Consider the following 23,187-nt stretch of genomic DNA (forward strand, 5'->3'; position numbering starts at 1 on the left):
AACAGTATTTAACAATTTTTTATTCGTACAATTGAAACACTGCTGATAGGGTTCCAATGTAAGAGGGGATTTGATGTTCCCACACTAGAAAATTTCAAAAGAGGATTTTTCAATGAAACTACCAAGATGGAAACTTTGCCCTACTGTGTTCATCTTTCAAACCTGTCATTGAAAAGGAAAAAAGATAGTACTTAATCATAAAAATACTCCAGTTGAAAGAAGAATAATACCTGTCACTATCTGTAAGACTAGAAGGGGGTGACTCAATGAGATCACCGTCTCTACTAAAGGTAAAAGAGCGTTGACCGATTATTATCCGTCTTGGCACATCTGGTGACTTGTCCCCTTGACTGTCCAACCAACGCCGGTTGTCTGGTGTTAAAACGCTCCCAGGAGTACACCTACAAATAAATTATTAGTTTTGATTACCAAATAATAATAACTACTCAAAAATAAACTTCAGCCCACAGCTGCTTTTTTTCATGGACAATTTTCAGCAATGCCTGATTTTAATTCCGAGTATAAAGTATAAAAATAATTACGATACATTAGACTTTTAAGATGCTACCTGTAATATGAAAGAGCAGGTGGAAAAAATGCATGAGTATATATGTTGTAGACAAATCCCGTAATTTGGACACATCGCGATCTGTCTAGACAAATCGCGATTTGTCCAGTCATATCGCGATGTGTCTAGCGCCGTTTAGACAAATCCAGAATTTGAAAAATAAATCGGGATTTGTCCAGACACATCGCGAAGTGGCCGGACACTTCGCGATCTGTCTTCCGACTCTTTGGACAAATCGGTAAAAGTAATATCGAAAGAAATACGAAAATATAATGAAATAAAATATGATTGAAAGAAAAATTAAAGAAAACGAAATTTTTGATTCTGCGCCACTTTAAAAATAAAATTGCAGATGAAGTAGTGGATCATCTGGAGGATATATTTGCTATTTTTTCAGCGCCATCTTCCTTGCAGGCCGATGACGGTCGTGAATTTTCAAACCACAAGATAGAGAACCTCAAAAAGCTGTGGGACGGTCTGTCCATAGTGCATGGGAAGCTTCGACACTCCCAAAGTCAAGGCAGCGTCGAGCGTGCAAACCAAGACGTAGAGAAGATGTTGTATGTGTGGATGGCTGACAATAAGTCTAAAAACTGGAGTAAAGGCTTACGGTTCGTTCAGTACAGGAAAAACAACGCTTACCATCATGGCATACAACAGACACCGTATTTAACTCCTTCTTTCATTTTTCTTTTGATCATATTTTATTTCATTATATTTTCGTATTTCTTTCGATATTACTTTGAACGATTTGTCCAAAGAGTTGGAAGACAGATCGTGAAGTGTCCGGCCACTTCGGGATGTGTCCGGACAAATCCCGATTTATTTTTCAAATTCTGGATTTGTCTAAACGGCACTAGACGGATCGCGATGTGTCCAAATTACGGGATTTGTCTACAACATCTACACCGTTTCTTGAAAGAATGGCTATTCTAATAAGAGATAGTCAGTTACATGCACGCACAGTTTCATAACCCTAGCTGCAAAATTGAGCGAGATAGAATAATTTTTTAACAGCGAGGTTGGGCTTTATCCAATAGGACATGGAGAGGAGAAGCTGTAGCAAAAGAGAACGGGAATTCTCGTCTCCAAGAGTATTTCTTCCTTGCCCGCTTTTACAGCTTTTTAAGAAGAGATGCACACAAGGAAAGATGACTTACATTGTTTCACAAAAAGCATGTCACTTGAGCTATTTTAGGAAATATCATGGCAGTGAGGATCATATTGCGAAATATAAATCTAAGAGACAAAAAGTGTCTCAGCCCAGATATGTCGATCTATATAGATCAATACAGATCAATCTAGGCGTACCTATATGAATCAATATACCTACATAATCGATGTTTAGATAGGCTAATTTTCAAAAACATGCCAATTATTCTGAGTCAAAAATATTGGTGAAAAGATTAAAGGTTTTTACGTCTTTGATAAATTGAAGTTCAATCAATGTAAGCAATGAATCGACGTTTAGTGTACTCAATTTTGATGGCATGGTATTCTTTTTAAAAACAAAGTCGATCAGCATTTGTCCATACATTAAAAAAAAAAAAAAAAAAAAAAAAAAAAAAAAGCTGACCAAGCAGGGAAAAAAAGGTGAACAACAATCATACTTGACTTTGGTCAAGATGTTGCGCGCTGCTTTGTTGAATCGGCCTTGGTGTTTTTCCATGGAGGCTGATTTGTCAGAAGACGTTGAGCTGGGTCGGCTGTGTCTGCTCGCTCGCCGAATGGAGAAGTCGGCCTCCCGTTCGCGTTCCTTCTCTCGAAGTCGCTCCATAATTTTGGCCACTATTACTGAAGGAGCTGCATGAGAAGGACCTTAGAAACAAAGACAGTGAATTAACTTGGATGTCACAAATTCAATATCAAAGTTTGCCAAACTTTTTCCACAGCAAAGGCAATAATTAAATCCAATGACAATCTGTGTACGGTCCAATCTGCTCACAGGCAAAACCCTTTGAAAGTTTATTGGCATGTCTAAATGGTATTACAGTTGGGAATTGCCATTTTTTCCCCAAGAGTCATGGTAAAACTTAGGCTACTCTGTTCCCCTATCCTATTATATTCGGATTGGTGTCCGTTAAGTTGTGCTTAGTGGTTGTATTCCTTGTTTACAACAGATCTATTCCATGAACATGTTTGCCACCAGCCAAATGTTGAGAAAAATCAATGAGCTCACAAAGACTTATTGCGGACTTACTTGTCTTTAAAAAAGACAGATGAGAAGATGAACAACTGAGTTCTAAAATATCATCATGAGAGAGGAGAATAATTTCATTTTTAAACGATTTTTTCAAGCCTGCTGACAATAACTTGTTTTATGTTCTTCTTGGAGAGGTCCACCTGACTTAGCCACTCACAAAGAAGATTTGAAAATGTTTTTCCCCTACTGGCTTCTTCAATGTTTTGCTTGGCTCCCTTAGTATTTTCCAGACCTGAAAGACAAATTACAGAAAGTCTTCCTGACTTTCAAATTTTACAGACCTGCATGAACCTTGTACTTTTTTAAAGTTATAAGTGTACGTACATGGACATACACATTCATCCACATACAATAAGCTAAGGAAACTGATACGCAAAGTAACGTAAAAGCGCATTTGAAAATATAAATGTTCACAAAAATAATACAGGTACAAGGAAAACAAAACTGACCAGTTTTATGGCAAAAAATGAGAAAAACAAATAATCAGCTTAAAGTTAGACGAAAGGGTCAAAAACAACTCATTCCTAAAATTTTTAAGACGATATTATAATCATCGACCTTAAACATATAAAACACGTAAATAAGTAAGGTAAGTTCCACAACAAAATATGTTTAAGCAGGCTTCAGATTGTAGATTTTTTTCCAGAAAAATCATAAAATAAAGTAAGTAGAAAGCTAGGAACAAAAAAAGTAGCGAACCAAGCATCATGTTGTAAAAGGGTGGTAATTGGCAAGCAACTGACGAGAAAAAGCAACAAAAAGGAGGGGTAAAATGGAGCAAAAAGTTTATTGTTAAAGGTAAGAAAATTATAGTTCTTAAGAGGAGGTTATTTTGATTCAATACAAAAATATCAAGTTTATGCACCAACTGTAAAAAGTACTTGGTGAAAATTCTGAAAAAAAAAGAAGTCAAAAGGGCAATCTAATTGTGAGAAAGACTGAATTGAACTTACAAGGAGCGAGCGTTTGAAGAGTGTCGAGAGGGCAGTAATGATGTGGCCGAGCCTGCAATCAAATTACCGAACCATCACCAGACATGCAAAACTTCAGGCTGTTCCCACCACCATCAGATGAATATAGCCATGATGATTCACTTTTCATTATCATAAGATACAGATATTCCTAAACTTGTGGGGTGTAATTAAAAACTCACGCAATTTACATGAATATAATTGCAACATCTATATTAGAAGTTTTGAAAAAGGACATGAATGCAATAGTTTAGGATTGGTAACATATCGATGGCTAAAATTGAGTATTTCATATGCAGATCACGACTTGGTAAGTCTCCACCCCAGTTTTATTTTTTAAAAGGAAAACCAACCAACAGATACTACTGAAATTTCCGGTGAATTTCCTTGATTTATTGTGCAAGAATCACACGAAATTTCAAGGAGACATTTTGATTTGTTATTCTTGAATACGATAGACCATAATTGGAGATTTTGGAACATTGAAATTGTGATTTGCTTTTTCAAAATTTAACCATCGATATGAAAGAAAGGGATGCAAACGCAGTTAGAGAAAGGTAACATTACGCTTGTTGCAGGGTACTGAAATGAGGGGCATGCACAAACCACTCGAGACTCCTTTAAAGGGCAGAAGCAATTCAGGGTTCTTCACTCTCCTGGAGATTGACCTCTTTCACATGATGCAATTCTTACTTAGAACATATTTCACGAAACAGTCACTAGTCTATCTCCATGGAAACTTCAAGAAAACCCCTCTATCTACTCCATGCCGATCATGTCTTTCTGCCACTTTGTCTTCCATTTATGGCAGCTCTTGAGTAACAAATTTTTACTGACCCAACCCAAAAATTCCAATCCTAAAACCAAATCTGTCACTTAAACAGATACGTTCTTTTTTAAATCTTCTAATGTAGATTGACACTTTTTTTGTGTAAAAGCATCCAAATAAGCAATCATCAACTTCTTCTGCGGCGCCAATAAGTATGGGGGGTTTGGGGGACATTCATAAAATATTTAACGTTCAAGGAGGTGAGGGGGGTCTGAGCCTATTTTATGAGTGTGCTATAGGTGAAAGGGGACATTCGGGCCTGCATTACATGACGATAAAATGGGCTCGAAGCGCTGATCACTCCAAAATCGAGGATGAAAAATCAACGGAAGGAGGCTATTTTTCATTCAAAATTCATCACAAAACGCTAATTTGAGGAGATAGGGTAAAACTGAGCAATGCGTAATTTTTTAAGGGGTGCAGACCTGTGTTACAGGTGTTTTAAGAAAAAAAAAGGGGGTGTGAAAAAATCGATTTTCAGCATTTCGTTTTTAATGATCAGCCCCTTGTCTATGTTGCAATATCCTTCTAGGAAGTATAATACATAATGGGATATGAAGTGTTTAACTTCAGTTTCCCAGGATTGGTGATCTATCGAGACATGCAAAGTGGGACGTTTGAACATTTCAGACTGAAGCCCTCCTTGACTCCACAGCTTGGACTGTCTTGTGGCTATTTAAACGCTTCATCCTTCTCTTTGAGAACCCAATAGATATAGCTTAACTCCACATTGAATGATATTAGAAACATATATTAAAGACCACTTTGGCAGTAATTGCACACAGCAGAGAAGTAAAAGATACAGACACGATATGAATAACTTATCACAATTACTTTAGAAGTGTATAAGTTTCCAATCTTGAAGCAGCCACATAATACGAGTGATTGAACACACCGATGGCCAAACTCAGAAACCATGTACCTTACTTAAAGTAGATGCAGATTTCCCATCATACATAGATTACTAATGAGCCGAATTTCTTGAACATTTCCGTGATTCATCTTCTCTGTTTGATGAATTTCAGTTAAATTCTCAGGCTAATCTGACATTTTTTCCTTCAAAAAAATTCCAACTTTTAAAAAACCGCAATAGGGATAGGTCATTTCTGAGTTTTGCATTCGATGAGGAAAAGGAGAACACAAAGTACACAAACATAAAATTTGGTTAAAATAGATGAGCTCATTATTGGAGAAAAAAGTCCCCCTGCTTATTACTTCACATGGATGAATTCAACTTAACAAATATATTCAAATTTGATGTAAAAAAATTAGTATCCCCTACGTTCAAATTTTGTTAGTTATCTATTCTCGAAGAAGCTTCTTCAAAGTTGTTGGTATCATCAAAAATACTTAAAATTCTGAAATTAGGAAAGAGTAGCACTTTCCCTCCAAAATTGCTTATTTACTAAATATAGAAGAACAAAAGCCACAACTTATCAAAGGTAACCTGTGTTAATACAGCGGTATGGTTAATCAAGCAAATCATCCAATTAATGAAAAGAGGCAAAACGAGAAGGAATTTCAAATTGAATATTATTTGCTCCTCACAGTGGGATAACTGAGGAGGTGTTCTTTAGATTTCCTTCTAAAGAGTATCGTGTAATTACAGATATGTAGCGCACTCAATTTAAAGTAAACCAATTACTCTGGAATATTAATAAGACTAATTAAAGGAAAGTACACTGTGCAAACCTTGAATTTTTTACTTGAACCAAACGTTGGAAAAAAATCTTGAGCTCTAACCGGATTTCAAACCTTCTTTTGCAAATTTAAGGTTTTCATTTACATAGATTTTAGTGAAAATTTGCAATGTTGGATTTTCACTGCGCACCGGTGGGCAATTTCGAGAAATCTAATTCATATCACATTTCTGAGGGTGTAGAACTGAGCCCACTGAAAGAGGGACTGCAAGGGATCTGTCTCTTTATCACTGCACTCCCTTTTGGAATGTTTTCCCTCATCTCTTGTTTGTTATTTTCTTTTATTTGATTCACTTGTTCAGAATTAATTTATTTTAAATTTTATTTCTCTGTCTTCCTTTTATTAAGTGCCTGTTGCGATTAGAACTTTTTGATTGTTATAATATTTATTGTTGTGTATCTTTGTATTTGGACATACACTCATAAAATCAGTATATTTCTCAATAAATAAATAAATAGATAAATGAAGTTATCCATAAAATCAACAAATACAGTCTGTCCTTTAAGGAATCTCTCAGATATCACAAAAAAAAAAAAAAAAAAATACTTCCAAGTTAGTTCTTCGATGAGTCTGTTGCACTCAAGAGATACTGCTGTGTGAGTAGACTTTTAAAGGGTAAAATGTCTCAAAATTCACGATGGTAAAATTGAATATGCCGTTTGCTTGTTTCTGGTAAGGAAACTGCCCCCAGGCAAGGACAATTGAAAAAGCATGTTCTAAACCAAACTAATCGCATACTGTGGAGTAGATTTCAGACTTTTCTAAGGTCACCATTGTGATTTTTGTGACATTTTACCCCTATAAATTCTGATCACACCGCTCTTTCTCTTGCCTTCAACAGACTCATTAATTCACAAGTATTGTCACTATTGCCTGGCAAAATGATCATCTAACACTACGGAATAGCATTGGTCATACTGACTGGTTTTGCTTGCAGAGGCACAAAATACGTTAACTGTCTATGACCGCCTTGGTGATATTAGGTAACATTAAAAAATAAACTTTCTTCCAAAGAGACCGAATCGCATAGAAACACAAGGAGGAGGAATCCCAAAGCTTTGCAACCACTTTGCAGATGAAAAATGCCAGCTATTTACCTGTTAATCCTCGGTAGCCACAAAATCCTGATTCAAATGTATGGACAAGGTCTTGCTGATGGCGGAGAAAATCGTCGATGACAACGCCTTTCAACTTGGAGGGCTGCAAGAATCGCTGGGGAATACGCCCAGGGTCCGCATACTGCGGAGCTCGACCAAATCCCAAGCTGAGCAGAACCTCCTCTGGATCTACTTTCCGTGCTTCTAGCAAAGAGTCTACTCCACTAGAACAATGACTTCCTGCATCATCAATATCAGCACTCCTGAAAAAGTTTCAATTGTTTGAACATATTTTCACTGATAAACAAACTCTTTGACTTCCTCTTCACAATTTTAGGGGTCATCATGACCTTGGAACTTGAAGCTTAATTCTTTAGATTCACTGGATTCAGATTTTAATGGGAATTTCATAAAATAATTAACCTAAGTGTGCTTGCGGTGGAGAAGTGTACTGATGCAAGTAGAGTGTAACTGTGATATTATCCAAAAACTGCGTGAAAGTATCACAAAATAACAACCTAACATACGAATTTTAGGCTTCGTCAGAATAGTATGATGCATGCGCCCATCCTGGAGAATTTACAACAAAGTTTTTTGACGGTTGAAATATTGTCATCTCGCCCACCCACTCTTCTTTGCAGCCCTGTTCTTGCTCCTGACAAATTTTGGTTATTTCCAACATCAAAAAGGCTTTGAAAGGTAGAAAATAGGAACACAAAGCACAGTTTTGTCATAAAACCCTCCAGAGGAATTTTGGCAAGACTTTTAGAAAAAAGGAAAATCAGGAAAAACAGGATTCGGTGATGGATCGCAAATGACAGCCATGACTTGAAAAGAAAAGGGAGGAGGAATCTTTAAATGAAAATACAGTAACACATTTGACCAGAGTATTTATACTTTTAACAGCTTCTGTAAAACTTGATTTGAACATGTAAAAATCTCAGGATACCATCAGTCTGAAATCCTAGAGGGTTTTTGTCTCATGCTCCAGTAAAATACCTTTATCTCGGTGAATTTTTGACCAAACTAGCTGAACAAGATTACACTTCAAAACTAAGGATATGGACAACACTCTATCATGAACCGCTTTTCAGCAACTTGCAGTTTTCTCAAACCAGACCAGTTGACAGTAGTTTTGGGACACCCTATGTCCTTGGAATACATTGAAAACTTCAGGACATGGTAGGTAACCATGCTCACAGTTGATCAAGACTATTTAAATTACTTGAAATAAACTGGCAATTAACTAGAATACTTCAAATTAATTTCAGTATGAAAAAATTAACACTGGCCAAACATGCAGGTATGGTTCAGCTAGTTTGCAAAAGGTGAATTTCCTGGAATAAATGCATCTTTAAAATGGGTAATCATAGAAAATTCTGACTTGTAGAAAGTTGAAATAACTTGCTGTCAGAGAGGAATTCTATTTTAAAATTTAAAGGAAACACTTACTCATTTACAATCCTGTTGGTGAAAACGCCGCAAAGAGACTGAGCTGAAAATAGAATGATAGAAGATTTATTTACCGCCAATGAGCAAAACATTTTGACAATGATATTCAGAGCATTTAACCAGCGTGCTGCCTAATTTCGAAAACAGTCTAAAACGCAGCCCAACCTGAGCTATGGTTTACAAACATAGATAACAAGTTTCTGTCATAAATCCATCATTTTAAATTGTCTTGGAGGGACATCCCTTCTTAATATTAGTTGTTATTCCATGATTTTCTTACACATACGTCTTAGGGTTTAATCATCAAAAGAATTTTTTTAACTGTCAGAAACTAAGCCATTATGAATATAATTGCACACTGTACATTGTGTAGTATACCATAATTTAAAAATAAAAAAAAGTTTGTTCTTATTCATAAAAAATTCAAGTTTTGGCACTTTGATCAAAATAACTTACTTACACGCTCTACGATTTTATGCAACTTTTTTAACTTAGGATCTCAAAATATTGTCCCCTTTTAGAACAACACGCCTCCTGACCACTTTGCGCTCCAACTCACTAGGCGCTTCTTGCCTCAGATAATATGTGATACTCTAATGATTTTATGATATAGAAGATGATAGGTGCGGTAGAGAGTTTGGGCTCTTCACCAAATGCAGCTCTGGATGAATACTTACCCTTGCCTGAGCATACTAGGTTCCACATAAAAAATCATCATTTTTGGCTGGATAGCAGTACATGATATTCAAGTTAGATTTTAGGCACTATTTTTTTTTATTTTATCATCATTATTATTATTATTTATTTATACTTGGAACCACCTTAACTGCTTAAAATTGTTTGAACCCTGCGGGTTGGAGGGGTAGTGATGCTTACATCTTTTCATACATAAAAAATGTAAAGATATATAAAAAATAAAAGGGACTTATGCAAAATAGTTTAGTGTTCAATAACTGGTGCATACAGGAGCGCAATGGCTCCAAATTTTCCATGGGGCAGGCCCTGTTAAAACGAGATTTTGATGCTCTCTCCTGAAGCATGACTCAGGCAACCTCATGAATAAAAAACATGAACTTTTTAAGCACTTTTTAAGAACTTTTCAAAGAATTTTCAAGCACTTTACATGACTTCAATTGTGATTTGTTCCTAAACACACAGTTTTATTCTCTGAGTTCAAGTCGAGAATTTCGATTAATTTTGGGGGTAGACTGAAATTACTCTCATTAATAGGATGTCTCTTGTAGCAATCCATCTCGAGTCAAATGCTTTCTTGTTTCTTAAAATAGCAAACAACATTGTTAGCAATTAGTAAACAGAAAAATTCAAGCACTTTTCAAAGAAATGAGCCGTACAAATATAAGAATCTGTACCTGGGCCTCTTTAAAAAGTTCTATGGGGGCAATACAAAATTTAGTGAAAAGTGTTGAGAGGGGCCCCTAAATTTTGCAACAAAGGGCCCCAACGGAGCCTTCTTGGCTAAAGTACAGGAGGCGATGACCCTTAGCCCCCAGGCCAATTCGCCCCTAAATGCATGCTCTCACTCACTTAATTTTCAAGCTTATTATGCCTAAAGTTTCATAGACCATCATGCGTTGAACTCTAAAACTTTATCTGGACTGAATTTCAAAGGAAAACTACAACATCTCTTTTTTTAAATGTTTGCAGATATGACACCTTTTTGTTTCATTAAACGGACTGCCAGAGCATTAGTACAGTTGAGCACAGTTCTTCTGAACAATTACCGTATAAATATCTGTTATCTAGCTTAACCAAACTCTCCTTGCTTTTGAATAATACATTTTTCAACTATGAAATGTTCAAAAAGAACTGCTCTCAATTTCATTAAATGGAGAAGAGATGAAAAGGAAATTGATCAGTTTAAAGTTTGCTGATTAAGAATCATGGAAATACAAGACAAACTGTCTTTAAACTTAAAGCTGTCATGCATTGAGTTTAAAATTTCAAGATTAAAAAAATCACTTTGTATCCTTTTCTAGCACAAAAATGAACAGAACTTGTAAATCACTTATCAAAATAATTTAGTGTTTTCTGCCATTAACTCCGATTCCAATTATTTCATTTAACTCGACCAAAATCGTTCTCCTGAAAATTTAGGTACTATACTCCCTTTGTGATTGTTCAATCACTTGAAGGGGTGTATATCGAAGGTGTAAGTCGGCAATTACATAACTCGGAAAACGTGATTTTTCAGGAGAGGGAAAAAACTCTCTACATTTCTCATCTTTGAAGGTAGAGGGGGAATAATTCTTGAAGACAGCAAGGATAAGATGCTTTATAAGACTCTATCATCATTTTGAATAATATTCTTGTCTGTCAGGAGAAATGGCTGAAAAACCGAGTTATGTGTTAGTGGAACTCAGGTACTCAGTTATCTGCTGTATTGGATGTTAGATATTACAGCAATAACAATGTGGTTTGAAGATTCCGTGATGTACTAACTTTTAATTTTCCCTCCAAAACTGTTCACGATTCATCCTGGGAGAGCGCACGTTGTGTAAAAATGCAGCGCGACGGCATGAGTTATGTGTTATTGGAATTAACGCTGAGATATGTGTTTTGAGTTCTACGATTTTAGGTTACTTCCAGATTTTTTTCGACTGAAATATTTTGATAGCAGGTAAAGAACATCTACTACACTTCATTTCTGCAGCTAACTCAAAACCGCCAAAAATCGAGTTATAGGATTGCCGACTTACACTGTTGATATACTCCTCCAGGGCGAAAACTAGTTGCAATCGCAGTTTTAAAATTTTCTCACTTCACAAAAATATTTGAAGTGCAAGTTAAGCCATAACAGTTTAAAAATAAGCTGACTCCTCTGATTCTTTTTCTTTTTTTTCGCAAAAAAGAAATTGGAAATAAAAATAAAATAAAATAAAAATAAAAAATTAAAATTAAAAAACGACAAAATAAGAAAAAAAAATTTTTGAGCCAAGTTTCCTTATACACTCACTGACTTTAAGTCACGCGCAAGCCTTGGCACCAGCATTCTAGCACTTTCTGAGCCCCTGGTTACTTAAAAAAATTCCCACTCTCGGATTGCTAAACTTCATCATTTGCAGGTGTTAAAAATATTCTATTTCAACAGAGTTTCTGGTTGAAGGATTTTGAAACACTGAACTGCGAGTAATGGATAAAACAAACAAAAAAAGAAAAAAAAGATTGAGAGAGAAAAACTCTGATAATGAGGTAGAAATAAAAGATAAAATAAATTAGTAAAAATTAATGGAAAATAAAGAGATGAATAAAAGCAGAAAAAATAAAAAGGAAAACAAAATGGGGAGCAAAAGAAACAAATGAGGCTCCGATCAAAAGAACTGAGAGAAAACAGAAGTAAGGAGCATTATGGTCTCTATTTTTCCAAGAGACTATGAGGATTGTTGACCAGAAAAATGTTTAAGTGCAATGGCTAAGACTGAGAAAACATTCTACTCTTAGTATCAATCAGTAATGACTTTAATCCTTTTTTCCTGTCCTTTCGATTGCATAAATTCACAACAACAAGAATTAAGAATAGTTTTCATAACTATTGCGAAAGCAAAAATTTGATTTTCTTGAAGGACTTCATTTACAGTGACACTTGGTGCTGCCAAAAATAATTTTGAGACTATTTACCTTAAAAGACAGGGTTATTAAAAATTCCTAGAAAATATGTCTCATCATAAACAAATAAAATTTTAATTTTGTAGAAATATTATGATATATTTACTTCAAAAAGCTTCTGGATATACAAAGAAAGTACAAAGGAAATACAATTAAGATTCGACGACTTACTCATTGTTCAGGAACATTAAAAATGAAGAATATCTATGTGTGAATTCTTAATTTTTCTTTAGTTTAGTAGGGTGACTTTTGAGTTTACTTTGCTTACAAATAACCCTGTAAAAATCAAAAGGTTTTGAAAGTTGACAGCCACTGAACTCACTGATGATTAGTCTCACGATAATAGAAATGAGAAATTAGCATGTCAATCAGCTGATGATATTAACATTTGTCTATTACACACTTGGTTTTAGCCATGACTTAGTACATTTTCTGATGAATTTTTTTCTTGAATGATTGAATGAACTGACAAACAAAACTGACTTTTACTTTAATTCGTTTATTTTTTATTTATTCATTTCTTTATTTCCATTTTATGAAACACAAAAACACACGACTAGGATGCTTGTCACAAGATTGAAAAACAAGTTCAAGAATAGAGATATTAGGATTAGGACACCTAGGAACATCAACCAAAAATACGATCGAATGAATATCAAGAGATGAGTTATTCAAATCGGTGCAAAGACATCACCAACAGTATAGTGTACAAAAATTTAGCTTAAATCACATTTTGATTTGTATTGCCTTAATAGTAACAAAGTTACTTTGACAACTTTCACTTTTTAAGTAGAAAAAAAAATATGCAGAAACCTACTGATAAAGGTAAGCAGAGTTCATAGAGAAGACTTACAGAACCTGCCTGCTTCAAATTACTTAAAAGACCATTACTTATATTAATTGACAAATTTGGACAGAGATGCTCTTTCGATTTTATCTCGGTAGAATGAGAGACGGATAATCTCCAAACATCTGGAGATATCCTCACAAGGGAGCCTATAATCAAATAGGATTCTGGAGATACTTCTGACAGAGAGGATTAGCAGAAAAACGTTTCACTCTTGATAATACTGGTAAAAATAAAAATTAAGAGTGGTCAGAGGCAGAATCAGTGGGCCGAGGAGAGGTCCCTGAAAAACATTTCTGTCATCTATAAGATTTCAATCCGGTAAATTTTTCCAGACCACCCTTAAAACTAGGGGATTGCCGCCGGATCGTTCATTCCATTCTCTTTCAGATCCTCTTTGGAGAAATACCTCTTTGTACCCTCCTCCTCCTATAAAAAATTGCTAGTTTCGCATACGAGAGAGGCAGAATTCTACCTTTGAAAAGGAGGCAATAAGAGAGGCCCTCTTTGCTTTTTGTTCGTTGTCGCAAATTTCACTCTCTTGCTCTTGGACTGCGGCTGATACCTACTCAGGGTAAAATATTTGAATACAAAGAAATAATACATCCTCCTTCTTTAATGGATTGATATTAGTTCAATGAAACTTTAAAAAGAGTTTTTTTCTCAGGTAAACATTCAGGCGAGGGGACAGTTATGCTCAGGTAGGTATTGAGTATGCGTATTAGTCACAAAACAATTATATTCCTTAGATTTACTTATGAAACACCAATTTTAATCTACAATGAAAATTAAAAAATTTTGGTCGCAACTTGAAGAAAATTAACTTTCAATATGAATCTACCAAAGTATTTCACTCCAATTATAACGTTCTTCAGTGTAAATGCCGAACCGAAGAATTTATCAAGAAACGTCTAAATATATCTTCTATTAGCACACATGACTCACACGAGCTTCATCAGTACGGAGTGTCTGATTGATTACACTTGATGTATATTTTGAAGTTGAGAAAATAAAAATTGTATTTGTCAGAGGCACATATCTTTTGAAAAATGATATAATTGCTATTATACTGGAGAGGAGAAACACATTGAATGTTTCTCTTACCTGTTTCAGCAGGATACACGACTTGAAAATTCAGGTAAAAAGATTGTCCTTATTGTACAATGATAATGCTTGAAAATTGGTTCATGGGCAAATAACCGATGATAGATTTAAATATGAAGAGCTTAAAATGAAGGAAACAGGAAGATTAGTTCAGTTCTTACTAAAATATTTCAATTGCTTAAAGAAATTGGGGATAATACCTTCAGCTCCTAGGTTCAAATTGTCTGCACTGACGAGAAGTTCTGGAGAGCTGCTTTGTCGTCCTTCATTGACTTCATCCTCTACTCTAGAAGTCAGAGATAAAAGAAAAAACGTTAAAAAAACCTTCAACATGGAGTTTTAGGAAAATAAGTGACATCTAAAGCATTTCATCAAATTAATCCTGATATCGAAAATTTTTGAGAAAAAGTAGATGCACTTCTGCAAGACACTAAAGGGCTGCTTAATTTGAATTGCACGAAACAAAAATCATCATTCTTCACCATTAGTATTGTGCTACTTGCCAACTATGTTAAAAAGATACCAAAGAAAACTCACTTGTTATCTCAGAATTTGAGAAGTCAGATGAGTTTATGATTCCGGCCTATCATCGGTACAACTGATTGCACTTGCACTGTTTTCGTGACTAAAGACCCCCATTATCCATTACTGTGTAGTCAGATCTTGCATCTTTGCAGAGTATTAGGCAGTGGAAACCCTATATTGAGCCAATTCTTTCGGTCTCTATAGATATAGATTTTACAGAGGTATTGGCTTTTAAAATTTTGACAGTGCGACTGAGTTTTAATTCGTTCATGTTTTGACATATTCAGTTCCAAAACTAGTGTGGTTCTTGTTATCCATCACATGTGTTACAATGATTGAATTTTCAGCATTGAATTAAGTGGCAGCTTCTATTGGCCTCTATGTTAAGCAACATTTAAATGAATGCCAAGTTCGTAGCTCATAGTATCGCTACAATTTCAATACTAAACTAAATATGAATTTTACTTCAGTCAAGTCTTGGAGAGAAAGAAGAAAAAAAAAAAAGAAAAAAAAACCGATTCGAAAGGAGTTAATACAAATCTTGAGAGCATTTGATAATACTTCAACACTAAAGGCAAATGTATGGTAGAAAAAATTTCCTTTACTTAACAATAGCATAAATTGATACATTCAATTTTCTCTGCTGTGTTTTTATCTTTTTTGGGGATACTTTACTTCAAAAGATGAAATACTCCTGAGCATGAATTTACTTCCTAAGCCTCTAATTTTTTAATTGGTTGTGTCATGAAATGGTGGTGATATGCAGAACTACCAACTCTAGATTCACTTTGAATATTCGGTTACTAGTACAAAAGCAAAACCTGGAATGAGTCCCTACAGTTCTTCAAGATTCTATTATCATGATTCCTAAGGAATCGTAGTTTTAAACGGTTGCTAATAATTCAGTTTTAAAGATATAAGTACAGGGTGATCCAAAAGTTCTACACCATTCCTGTAACCCAAGGGATTCTTGATCCTTTTAAAGGTGATTCCTATAAAATTTTAAAGCTCTGTCTCAATTTTTTCAAAAGTTACAGGTAGCTGTTGGTGCGGAACTTTTGAATGACCTTGTGTGAAAAATAATACAATGAGAATTACCGGGCAGTTTCACTTGGTAGGAGAGGAAGAGCATCAACCCATTCTTGGACGGTAACAGGGGATTTATTGCGAGGTGAAGTGTCCGGAGTCAGCGAACACAGCGGCAGTGTCAGCTCTAAGTTGGTCCCAGCTTTGCTTTTGACGGTATTTTCCTGAGCACAATCACTGTCGGTCTCAACGAACACACTCGGGATGCAAGTTGCACTTGTTCTTTCTTCCATCTTAACAGCAGAGCGGACATTATTGCCTTTTACACTTCTTGAACTTGGATAGTTTGAGCATTCGCTGTTCCAAGCATCATTAATCTCCGCGAGGCGCTTCTTTTTACGGCGCTGGTTCACATGCTCTTCACTTTTGTGGATAATTTCTTGAACTAAAATCTTTGCTGCTCGCTCGCACTCATGTACTATACATTCATTCACATATTTACAACTACGGAATATGATCTCCTCGATCAGCTTCTGAGCAACGAGTTCAACTGAGTCACCTGCACAGATCTCAAACTTAAGTTTGAGCTCTGCGTCTTCCCGCTCATGCTTGCCCAATCTGTTGATCTTGTGCAGGCTCTTGACCAAAATTTCCTCGACACAATCATTGGCACGTTGAGAGAATAATCTCTGTGCAGATTCACGACTCTCATTTATAATCCCCGTTACAAAAGACTCCGCTATTTCCTCACACTCAATTTCATCTAACGTTGTTTTCTTGGTTGAAAATGATCGTGCTGGTTGAGAGTGTGAACCGAGTGAACCATCCTCCCGTCCCTCCGTGGTGCTTGAGTTCCTGAAATCTTGTGGCTTCTCTACACTGAAGCCTCCCAAATTAGATGGTTCTGCATTCCTGTCTGTGATAGGATCCTTTTCTTCAGAGGAAATATTCGACTTGTTTCCTGCTATATTCAGATTAAATTGAGAGCGTTGCGAGAGAGATACTAAGGATTCTGTTAAATTATTCAATTTTACTTTGAATGATTCATTGCTACTGGAGGATGGGCTCGAAAAATATTGCCGAAAACTTCGCAACTGGTTTTTCAAGCGATCAGGATTTATTTTCTTCACAAAATTTTCAAAATTGTTTTTACCTGAAAAAAAATCCAAAAAAATGTGTTATCAAGAGATAAATTATATACTGAGAAAAATGTCATCCACATTTACAACAAGTCCCCCCCCCCCCCCGAACGGGAGGAAAACTGAGCACATGATTCAGATTGCTTGAAAAAAATTGATTGCACCAATAAGAAAATTATTCTCATGTTGTTTTTTCTACATGGAATATATTTACCATACCATAATCTTTTCCGAAGGTATTCAATCTACATTATCACCATCAATGGAGAGGTTTGGTGACAAGGCACATAAAAGCAGTTCTTACTGTGTTAAGAGATACATGTTTGAAATCTAAAAATTACATGCGTTCAAACTCACTTTTTGATGCTTAAAAATTGGATTTTAGTCATGAACTTTTAATAGAATATATTTTCAGACTAATTTTTAGTTGAAATCATTGATATCTCATCAATATAACGATATACATCAGATATATAATATATCAATATTTATTTATTTATTTATTTACAGCATAGCAAACGCAACAATATAACGATACCTGATCAATTTTTTCAAAAACTACACTGATGCACCTTGTCCACCATGCCGCTCAATTTATGTTTGACTTGAGAATACTCAAAATAATAGAATACTTTAGGAAGTTGTTCTTTGATTAAAAAGTATAAAATAAATGAATAAAAAAAAAAATCATCAAATGTGAATTTGAACAGTAACTGATGCAATTTGTCTGCACACCTATTCTTCAAATATCTGTAGCCTATATTCTATCTTTAACTTGCCCAAAATCAAATTAAAAGATTGCTATCCGTAAACCGAGACAACAAATTGTAGGAAAGAAGAAAATAGAGCAAAATTCATTAAATCCTCATATAAAACTAAATACACTTGGGATACTACAGAAGTGACACACATCTAAAACAATAAGTAACTATGAATTAACATCAATCTGTTCGTGTTTAAAAGAGATAATTTTACATTGCTGCCGTTTGTTAATGACAATAAGAACTCTAGCGATATCGACATGGATTATAATTTCTTGGAAATTTGAGGAATATTAGAATATTTCCTCTTTAAAATCTGATGTAAAATGCAATTCACAGAACAGGAAATCTGGGAATCAACTCTAAGGTGGGATATCAACAAGTATTTATACTTAACACTGATATGTGTCTATTAAATTTAACTAATGATAATGGCCCACTAGACAAGATCTGAAGTAGAAAAAAACATAACATGTTTTCTCTTCAAAATCTTACTTAGAAAATGATTCACACAGCGGGAAGTTTTGAAATTAACTCCTGAACGAGATACAAATAACAAATTTTTTAAACACAGATCAAATGGAAGTTCGATTGTACAAATGCGGTCATTTATATTTTTGCCATTTAACCAATTTTGAAAGAAAACGCTCATATCTTGTTCAGGAGTTGATTTTCAGACTTCTCGTTGTGTGATTTGTTTTCCTCGGGAAATTTTGAAGAGAAAAGAAGCGTTGTGCTTTAATTCATACCTAGTCTAAAAGCCCATTATAAAATTTTTACCGCCTTTAAGAGTTAATTCCTGAACTTTCTGATGTGCCATAATGACATCATCATGACTATCAACAAGCATAAGATTTTGGAAACAGGTATCAGAGGGCTGTCAAAATACCTAGTCTAGTATCCCGTTCTCTTAAAAAGCAATGAAATTTCAGACCCTTTCATTGAAAAATTTGTCAATACTGTTGTGGTCTGTTGTAGTGTAAGTACTTGTTATAAATTCTTCACAATCAGCTTTAATTACTTCCATTCATGTACTATTACTTAGCAGACTGATGTAGACTGCCTATTACAACTTCGTACTCCAGCAGGGGGCAAGTAAGTAGAAAATATCATTATTGTCCTATGCGCGCAAACGCTTTGTAGTTCAGAGTGTCTGGATCTGACACTCTGTAATGCAAAATTTTGTCACAAGGCACTCAGTAATTTAAAATCTCGCAATGGTTTCCAATCGTCCTTTCAATTTGAATTATAAAGTATTCCGTTCCACGACTTCGCATTTTAAAACTAATTTGAAAAAGTCTTTGTTTGAAAATTTTCCCAAATCACTCTCTATAGTTCTAAATTTCGCCGATTTGAGAAGCTGGTTACTTTGAAGAAAACACTTGGTTCCTTGAACTTCGCATTAACAAGGAGCTACTGTACATATACCGATATGTACAAAAGTGAAGAGAGCATCACTAAAAAGTCACAATATCCAAAGAAATATACAAGTGAGAGACCTCCCGAGCAAGATAAAAAAAATAATTCATGCTGCACAGAATTCATGACTACGAATTCTCAATGAAGATAATTAATGAGTTGCAGGAAATAAAAAAAAGATAAGAGTTAGCTTCTTTGGGAAAGTCATTAGAATTTAAAATCTAATCAATGTCAAGGGATAAAATAAAGACAAAAAAATGGCGCTCCACACCATTTCTCTGGAAGGGGGCTTTGCCTCTAGGAAGCGCACAATTTAAATAATAACTAACAGGTTTAGTTATTTTTCTCTTGTTTGAGTGGCCCCTAAAATGGTCAGGCAGGGCTTAGCCTTAAAAAGAGCCCCTCTCAACCAGTGTGTGGGAGCCCTGAGAAGCAGAAAGAGGAGAAAAAGAGGAAAAACCAGTGGGTACAAAAGGAGATTAACATTTCCTTTTAAAAAAAACCTAATATGCTGCAGCTCATTGAATTAATCGTCGATTTTGGCCAACTTTTACCAGTATTCCATCTTCGAGAATTTCCTGGAAAATTTATTGATTATGGAAAGCCATATCCGAGATTTTGGAAAAAGCAATACGTAAGTATTTTTTCTGGTTACTCTTACAAATTTTTGGTGCTGCATCCTCACTTGCTTTTTTGTTTCTGCACCCTCAATTGCTTTTTCAAAATTATGAGGGGTTTTGCCATCACTTTTCTGCTTGGAAAACGTAGCCCTTTAGAATAAATGAAGGAATGCAGCATGCAATTTTGTGGGGCCACTTTGGGCTGAAAAGAAAACACCGTGAGGAAAACGACAACTACAGAACAATGGAGTTTCAAAAGAGGTGAATGAGAGAGAAAGAAAAAACGATAGACAAGAGGCATGCTCGAAGTGCACAATAAAATTCACTTGTCCGGTTACCTGTCTCCATTTTTAATGTTGTCTTAATCCATCTCAAAAAACTGACTAAGAACAACTCTTCCAATTTTTAACTAAATGAAGCTTGCGTACAACATATAGATAAAAATGATAGCACTTAGAATGGGATCAATAATTTCAGAAACATGACAGAAAAACACAAGAGAGGGCATTCAATAAGTCTATCTCCCCTGTCATTTCCACAAAAATTGTTCAATTTTCAAAAATTAAAAATATTTAGGTAACTTAGGATGTTCCCTTAACAAATGACAGATTGAACACATGCACACAGAATGCAAGGTTCTTCAGTTTTTCTTGAGCACTTGAGGGCTCCTATCAAGAATGGGCATTATCTTCCTGCAGTTGAAATTGCAAGCTCGCAACCTGACTATAAATTAAGTCATTATTTTGCTGGCTGAGGCACTTTTTTCAATTTGAAAGTAGTATTTGTCCGGGTCCAGGCATGTAGGAAATGCAATCTAAAAAGTCCACTTAGGAGTTCGGTCTCTCCATAGTATTTTGCTCTTGCATGCTATAAGGATCTGAACAAAGATCTTGACGCCTGTGCTCAAGGAAGATTTCTTATACATACAATTTTTGGTTTCATTACAGAACCATTTCTTCTTAAATTAGAGTATAGTACCTCAGAAAAGCATCCGTAGAATAAACAGAAGTTGTAAGGTGAGCTGTGCATACCTCATTCACAATACTCAATTAAATGGGGAATTTCAATACATCAGCATTAAGAGGCTTGTTTCCTACTGTCACACTTAGTCACCTACTTGGACCTGAAGGGACACAACTTTGAAAAGTAAAAGAAATGCCTGCTTTGTAGGATGAAAAATTATTCTCCTTACGTTCATAATGTTGAGTCTATTTCCCAACATGAAGACTTGCAATTCACACAGTAGAAAGATACTGTTCATTTTCAGCAAAGGACTTTGCACATAAAAAAGACTTAGCATCTCACATTTGGATTGTAATAAAAATCCTGATTTGACTGTTCAATTTCATATTTGAGTGTTGGTTACTCGGTAAATAGTTTACAAAACTTAGCTACCTGTCATGGGATACTGGCTTGTGTAGAAGATGGCTATTGAAAAACTAAATCGACAGAAACACAAAATACAAAATGATAGATTCTAATCTATGCTAATTGTTCATAGGTATATTAGTTACCACTGGACCCTTGAATAAAATTTACAACAAAAATAAAATTACAAACAAACAATATTATATTTCACAATTTGGTAACCTTTTAAATTTTAATTACCATTTGCATTTGGCTGAGTATTCCCCAATTTTTGCCACAAATATATATTTATTTTAATCTCATAACTCCCCCGCCCGACGCAGTCTTGTTTTCAAAGCTTGCTCTACTTGGAGTAAGCTGCTTTTCCCCTGAGCAGAAGGTAATAGGTAAAAGGTAATAGGTGACAGGAACTCCCCGCAGGAGTTCTCAGGTCAGAAAGAGTTACAAAGGCACAAAGGCAAAGCATTCTTGAGGACTGGACTTTTAAAGTAAGTGCCCTTTTTGGTTACTTCCACTCTGACAAAAGGGACCGCAATTCCATTGACATTTGCTAATTTGGTGGATTGGTTTGGTATATTCCTAATTTTCAGATACATCAAGTGTATCAAGCTTCCTACAAATCTACTCTTACATTTTAAGAATCAAGCAATTTTTGTCGAAATGGCTGGGAAGATGCAAAGACGACTTATTGAACACCCCTCAAACTTCACTACTACTTGGTAGCCTGGAAACTTAAAAAATATATTTTATTGTAGGATAATATGACCACACATCTGAGATATCAGAGGCGAGTGAGTATTAAGACCAGAAGTTCGGTCCGAAACTAAAGAACACTATGATGATAATCTTTAAACCTATTGTATGCCTTTGGTGAATGGATTGTGTATTTTTATAGGTAAGCTCAATTTATTGGATCTCAAAAGCAAGTTTTTTACATAAAAGTATCTCAGCAAATTTTAAATGCCTATTTTGATTTTTTTCATCCTCCTGATTATAAACTGTCCAGAACTTTAACAGATAAGAAAAATGTATTTTATTTGATGGCCAATAAATTTTAAGTGAGAGGAAAATTTTTAAAGAGAAAAGAAAATCTTGCCTTGTTTTCCTATTCCCATTAAGAGGAGAACTGATAAAGATTTTGTTTACTTGATGGGCCATTTTGATCCCATAAGTAAAACATGGGAATAGCAAATATTTAACCCCTTACCGATTTCACATTCCATCCTATCTCTTCAAAAGAAGCATCTTCGGCTTGGTTTCATGAAAAATAGTTTCAGAAAGGAATTTTGTGATCCCCGGGGGTTGAGGATCAGTAACAACAGGACCCGAACAGATCGAAGGACAAAGCTGATCCTTAAATGCTTTAATTATCTATTTCTTGATTACTTGCATATGAATACGGTCGTATACCTTTTGAAAAAATATGGTAAATAAATTCGGATTTTAGCTACCTTTTTTCACATTTTCCCACAATGTCTTTTTCTTTCGTCGCACACCAGACATGACGCAAGTAACAAAGTGAGACTGTCCTTTGATGGGCTATTACTTCAGTTATTGCATTCCATTAAAACTTACTCACACACATATGATTATAATGCAATAATGATATAATTAAACGATAATAACAAATGCAATTCTCTGGGACAACAATTACTATTCACAGAAGAAGACCCATCAAACGAAAAACAAAACTGTAATTTTGGAGGCAACAATGCGACTTGGATATGTTACACTAAAAAATTCCACTTGAAATGGGACAGTTTTAATGGACTTAAGAAATAGAGGGGGGGGGGGGGGGGGCATTAAAGAACCGTAAAACTTTGAAAACGATGTAGAAAATGAGAGAATCAAAAAACTTTGAAAAGATAGGATCCTTCTGACATAGGAATAAAAAGATGAAGTGTGACGCAAACTGGATAAATATGGAGGATTA

The 23,187-nt window shown here is 35.2% G+C and overlaps 1 protein-coding gene across 5 annotated transcripts in view; it reads right to left on the minus strand.

Moving 5' to 3' along the window:
* The window catches only part of olf186-M (Ki-ras-induced actin-interacting protein-IP3R-interacting domain olf186-M), a 36,990-nt gene that overhangs the window by 11,030 nt on the left and 2,773 nt on the right, over positions 1-23,187 (minus strand). For 4 of the 5 annotated variants that reach the window (XM_019046892.2, XM_019046893.2, XM_019046894.2 and 1 more), the window contains exons 3-9: positions 20,225-20,305; positions 16,020-17,100; positions 14,597-14,682; positions 8,822-8,864; positions 7,370-7,632; positions 2,179-2,386; positions 231-401 (exon numbers count right to left, since the gene is read on the minus strand). In XM_019046892.2, the coding sequence (XP_018902437.2) occupies positions 231-401; positions 2,179-2,386; positions 7,370-7,632; positions 8,822-8,864; positions 14,597-14,682; positions 16,020-17,100; positions 20,225-20,234 (1,862 nt within the window). In that variant the 5' untranslated portion in view covers positions 20,235-20,305. Of the gene's footprint in view, positions 1-230; positions 402-2,178; positions 2,387-7,369; positions 7,633-8,821; positions 8,865-14,596; positions 14,683-16,019; positions 17,101-20,224; positions 20,306-22,705; positions 22,998-23,187 lie in introns of those variants that run through there. The other variant, XM_072297490.1, reaches the window with a different exon arrangement.

The sequence above is a fragment of the Bemisia tabaci genome, chromosome 1, assembly GCF_918797505.1.
Source record: "Bemisia tabaci chromosome 1, PGI_BMITA_v3".
Classification (NCBI taxonomy): Eukaryota; Metazoa; Arthropoda; class Insecta; order Hemiptera; family Aleyrodidae; genus Bemisia; species Bemisia tabaci.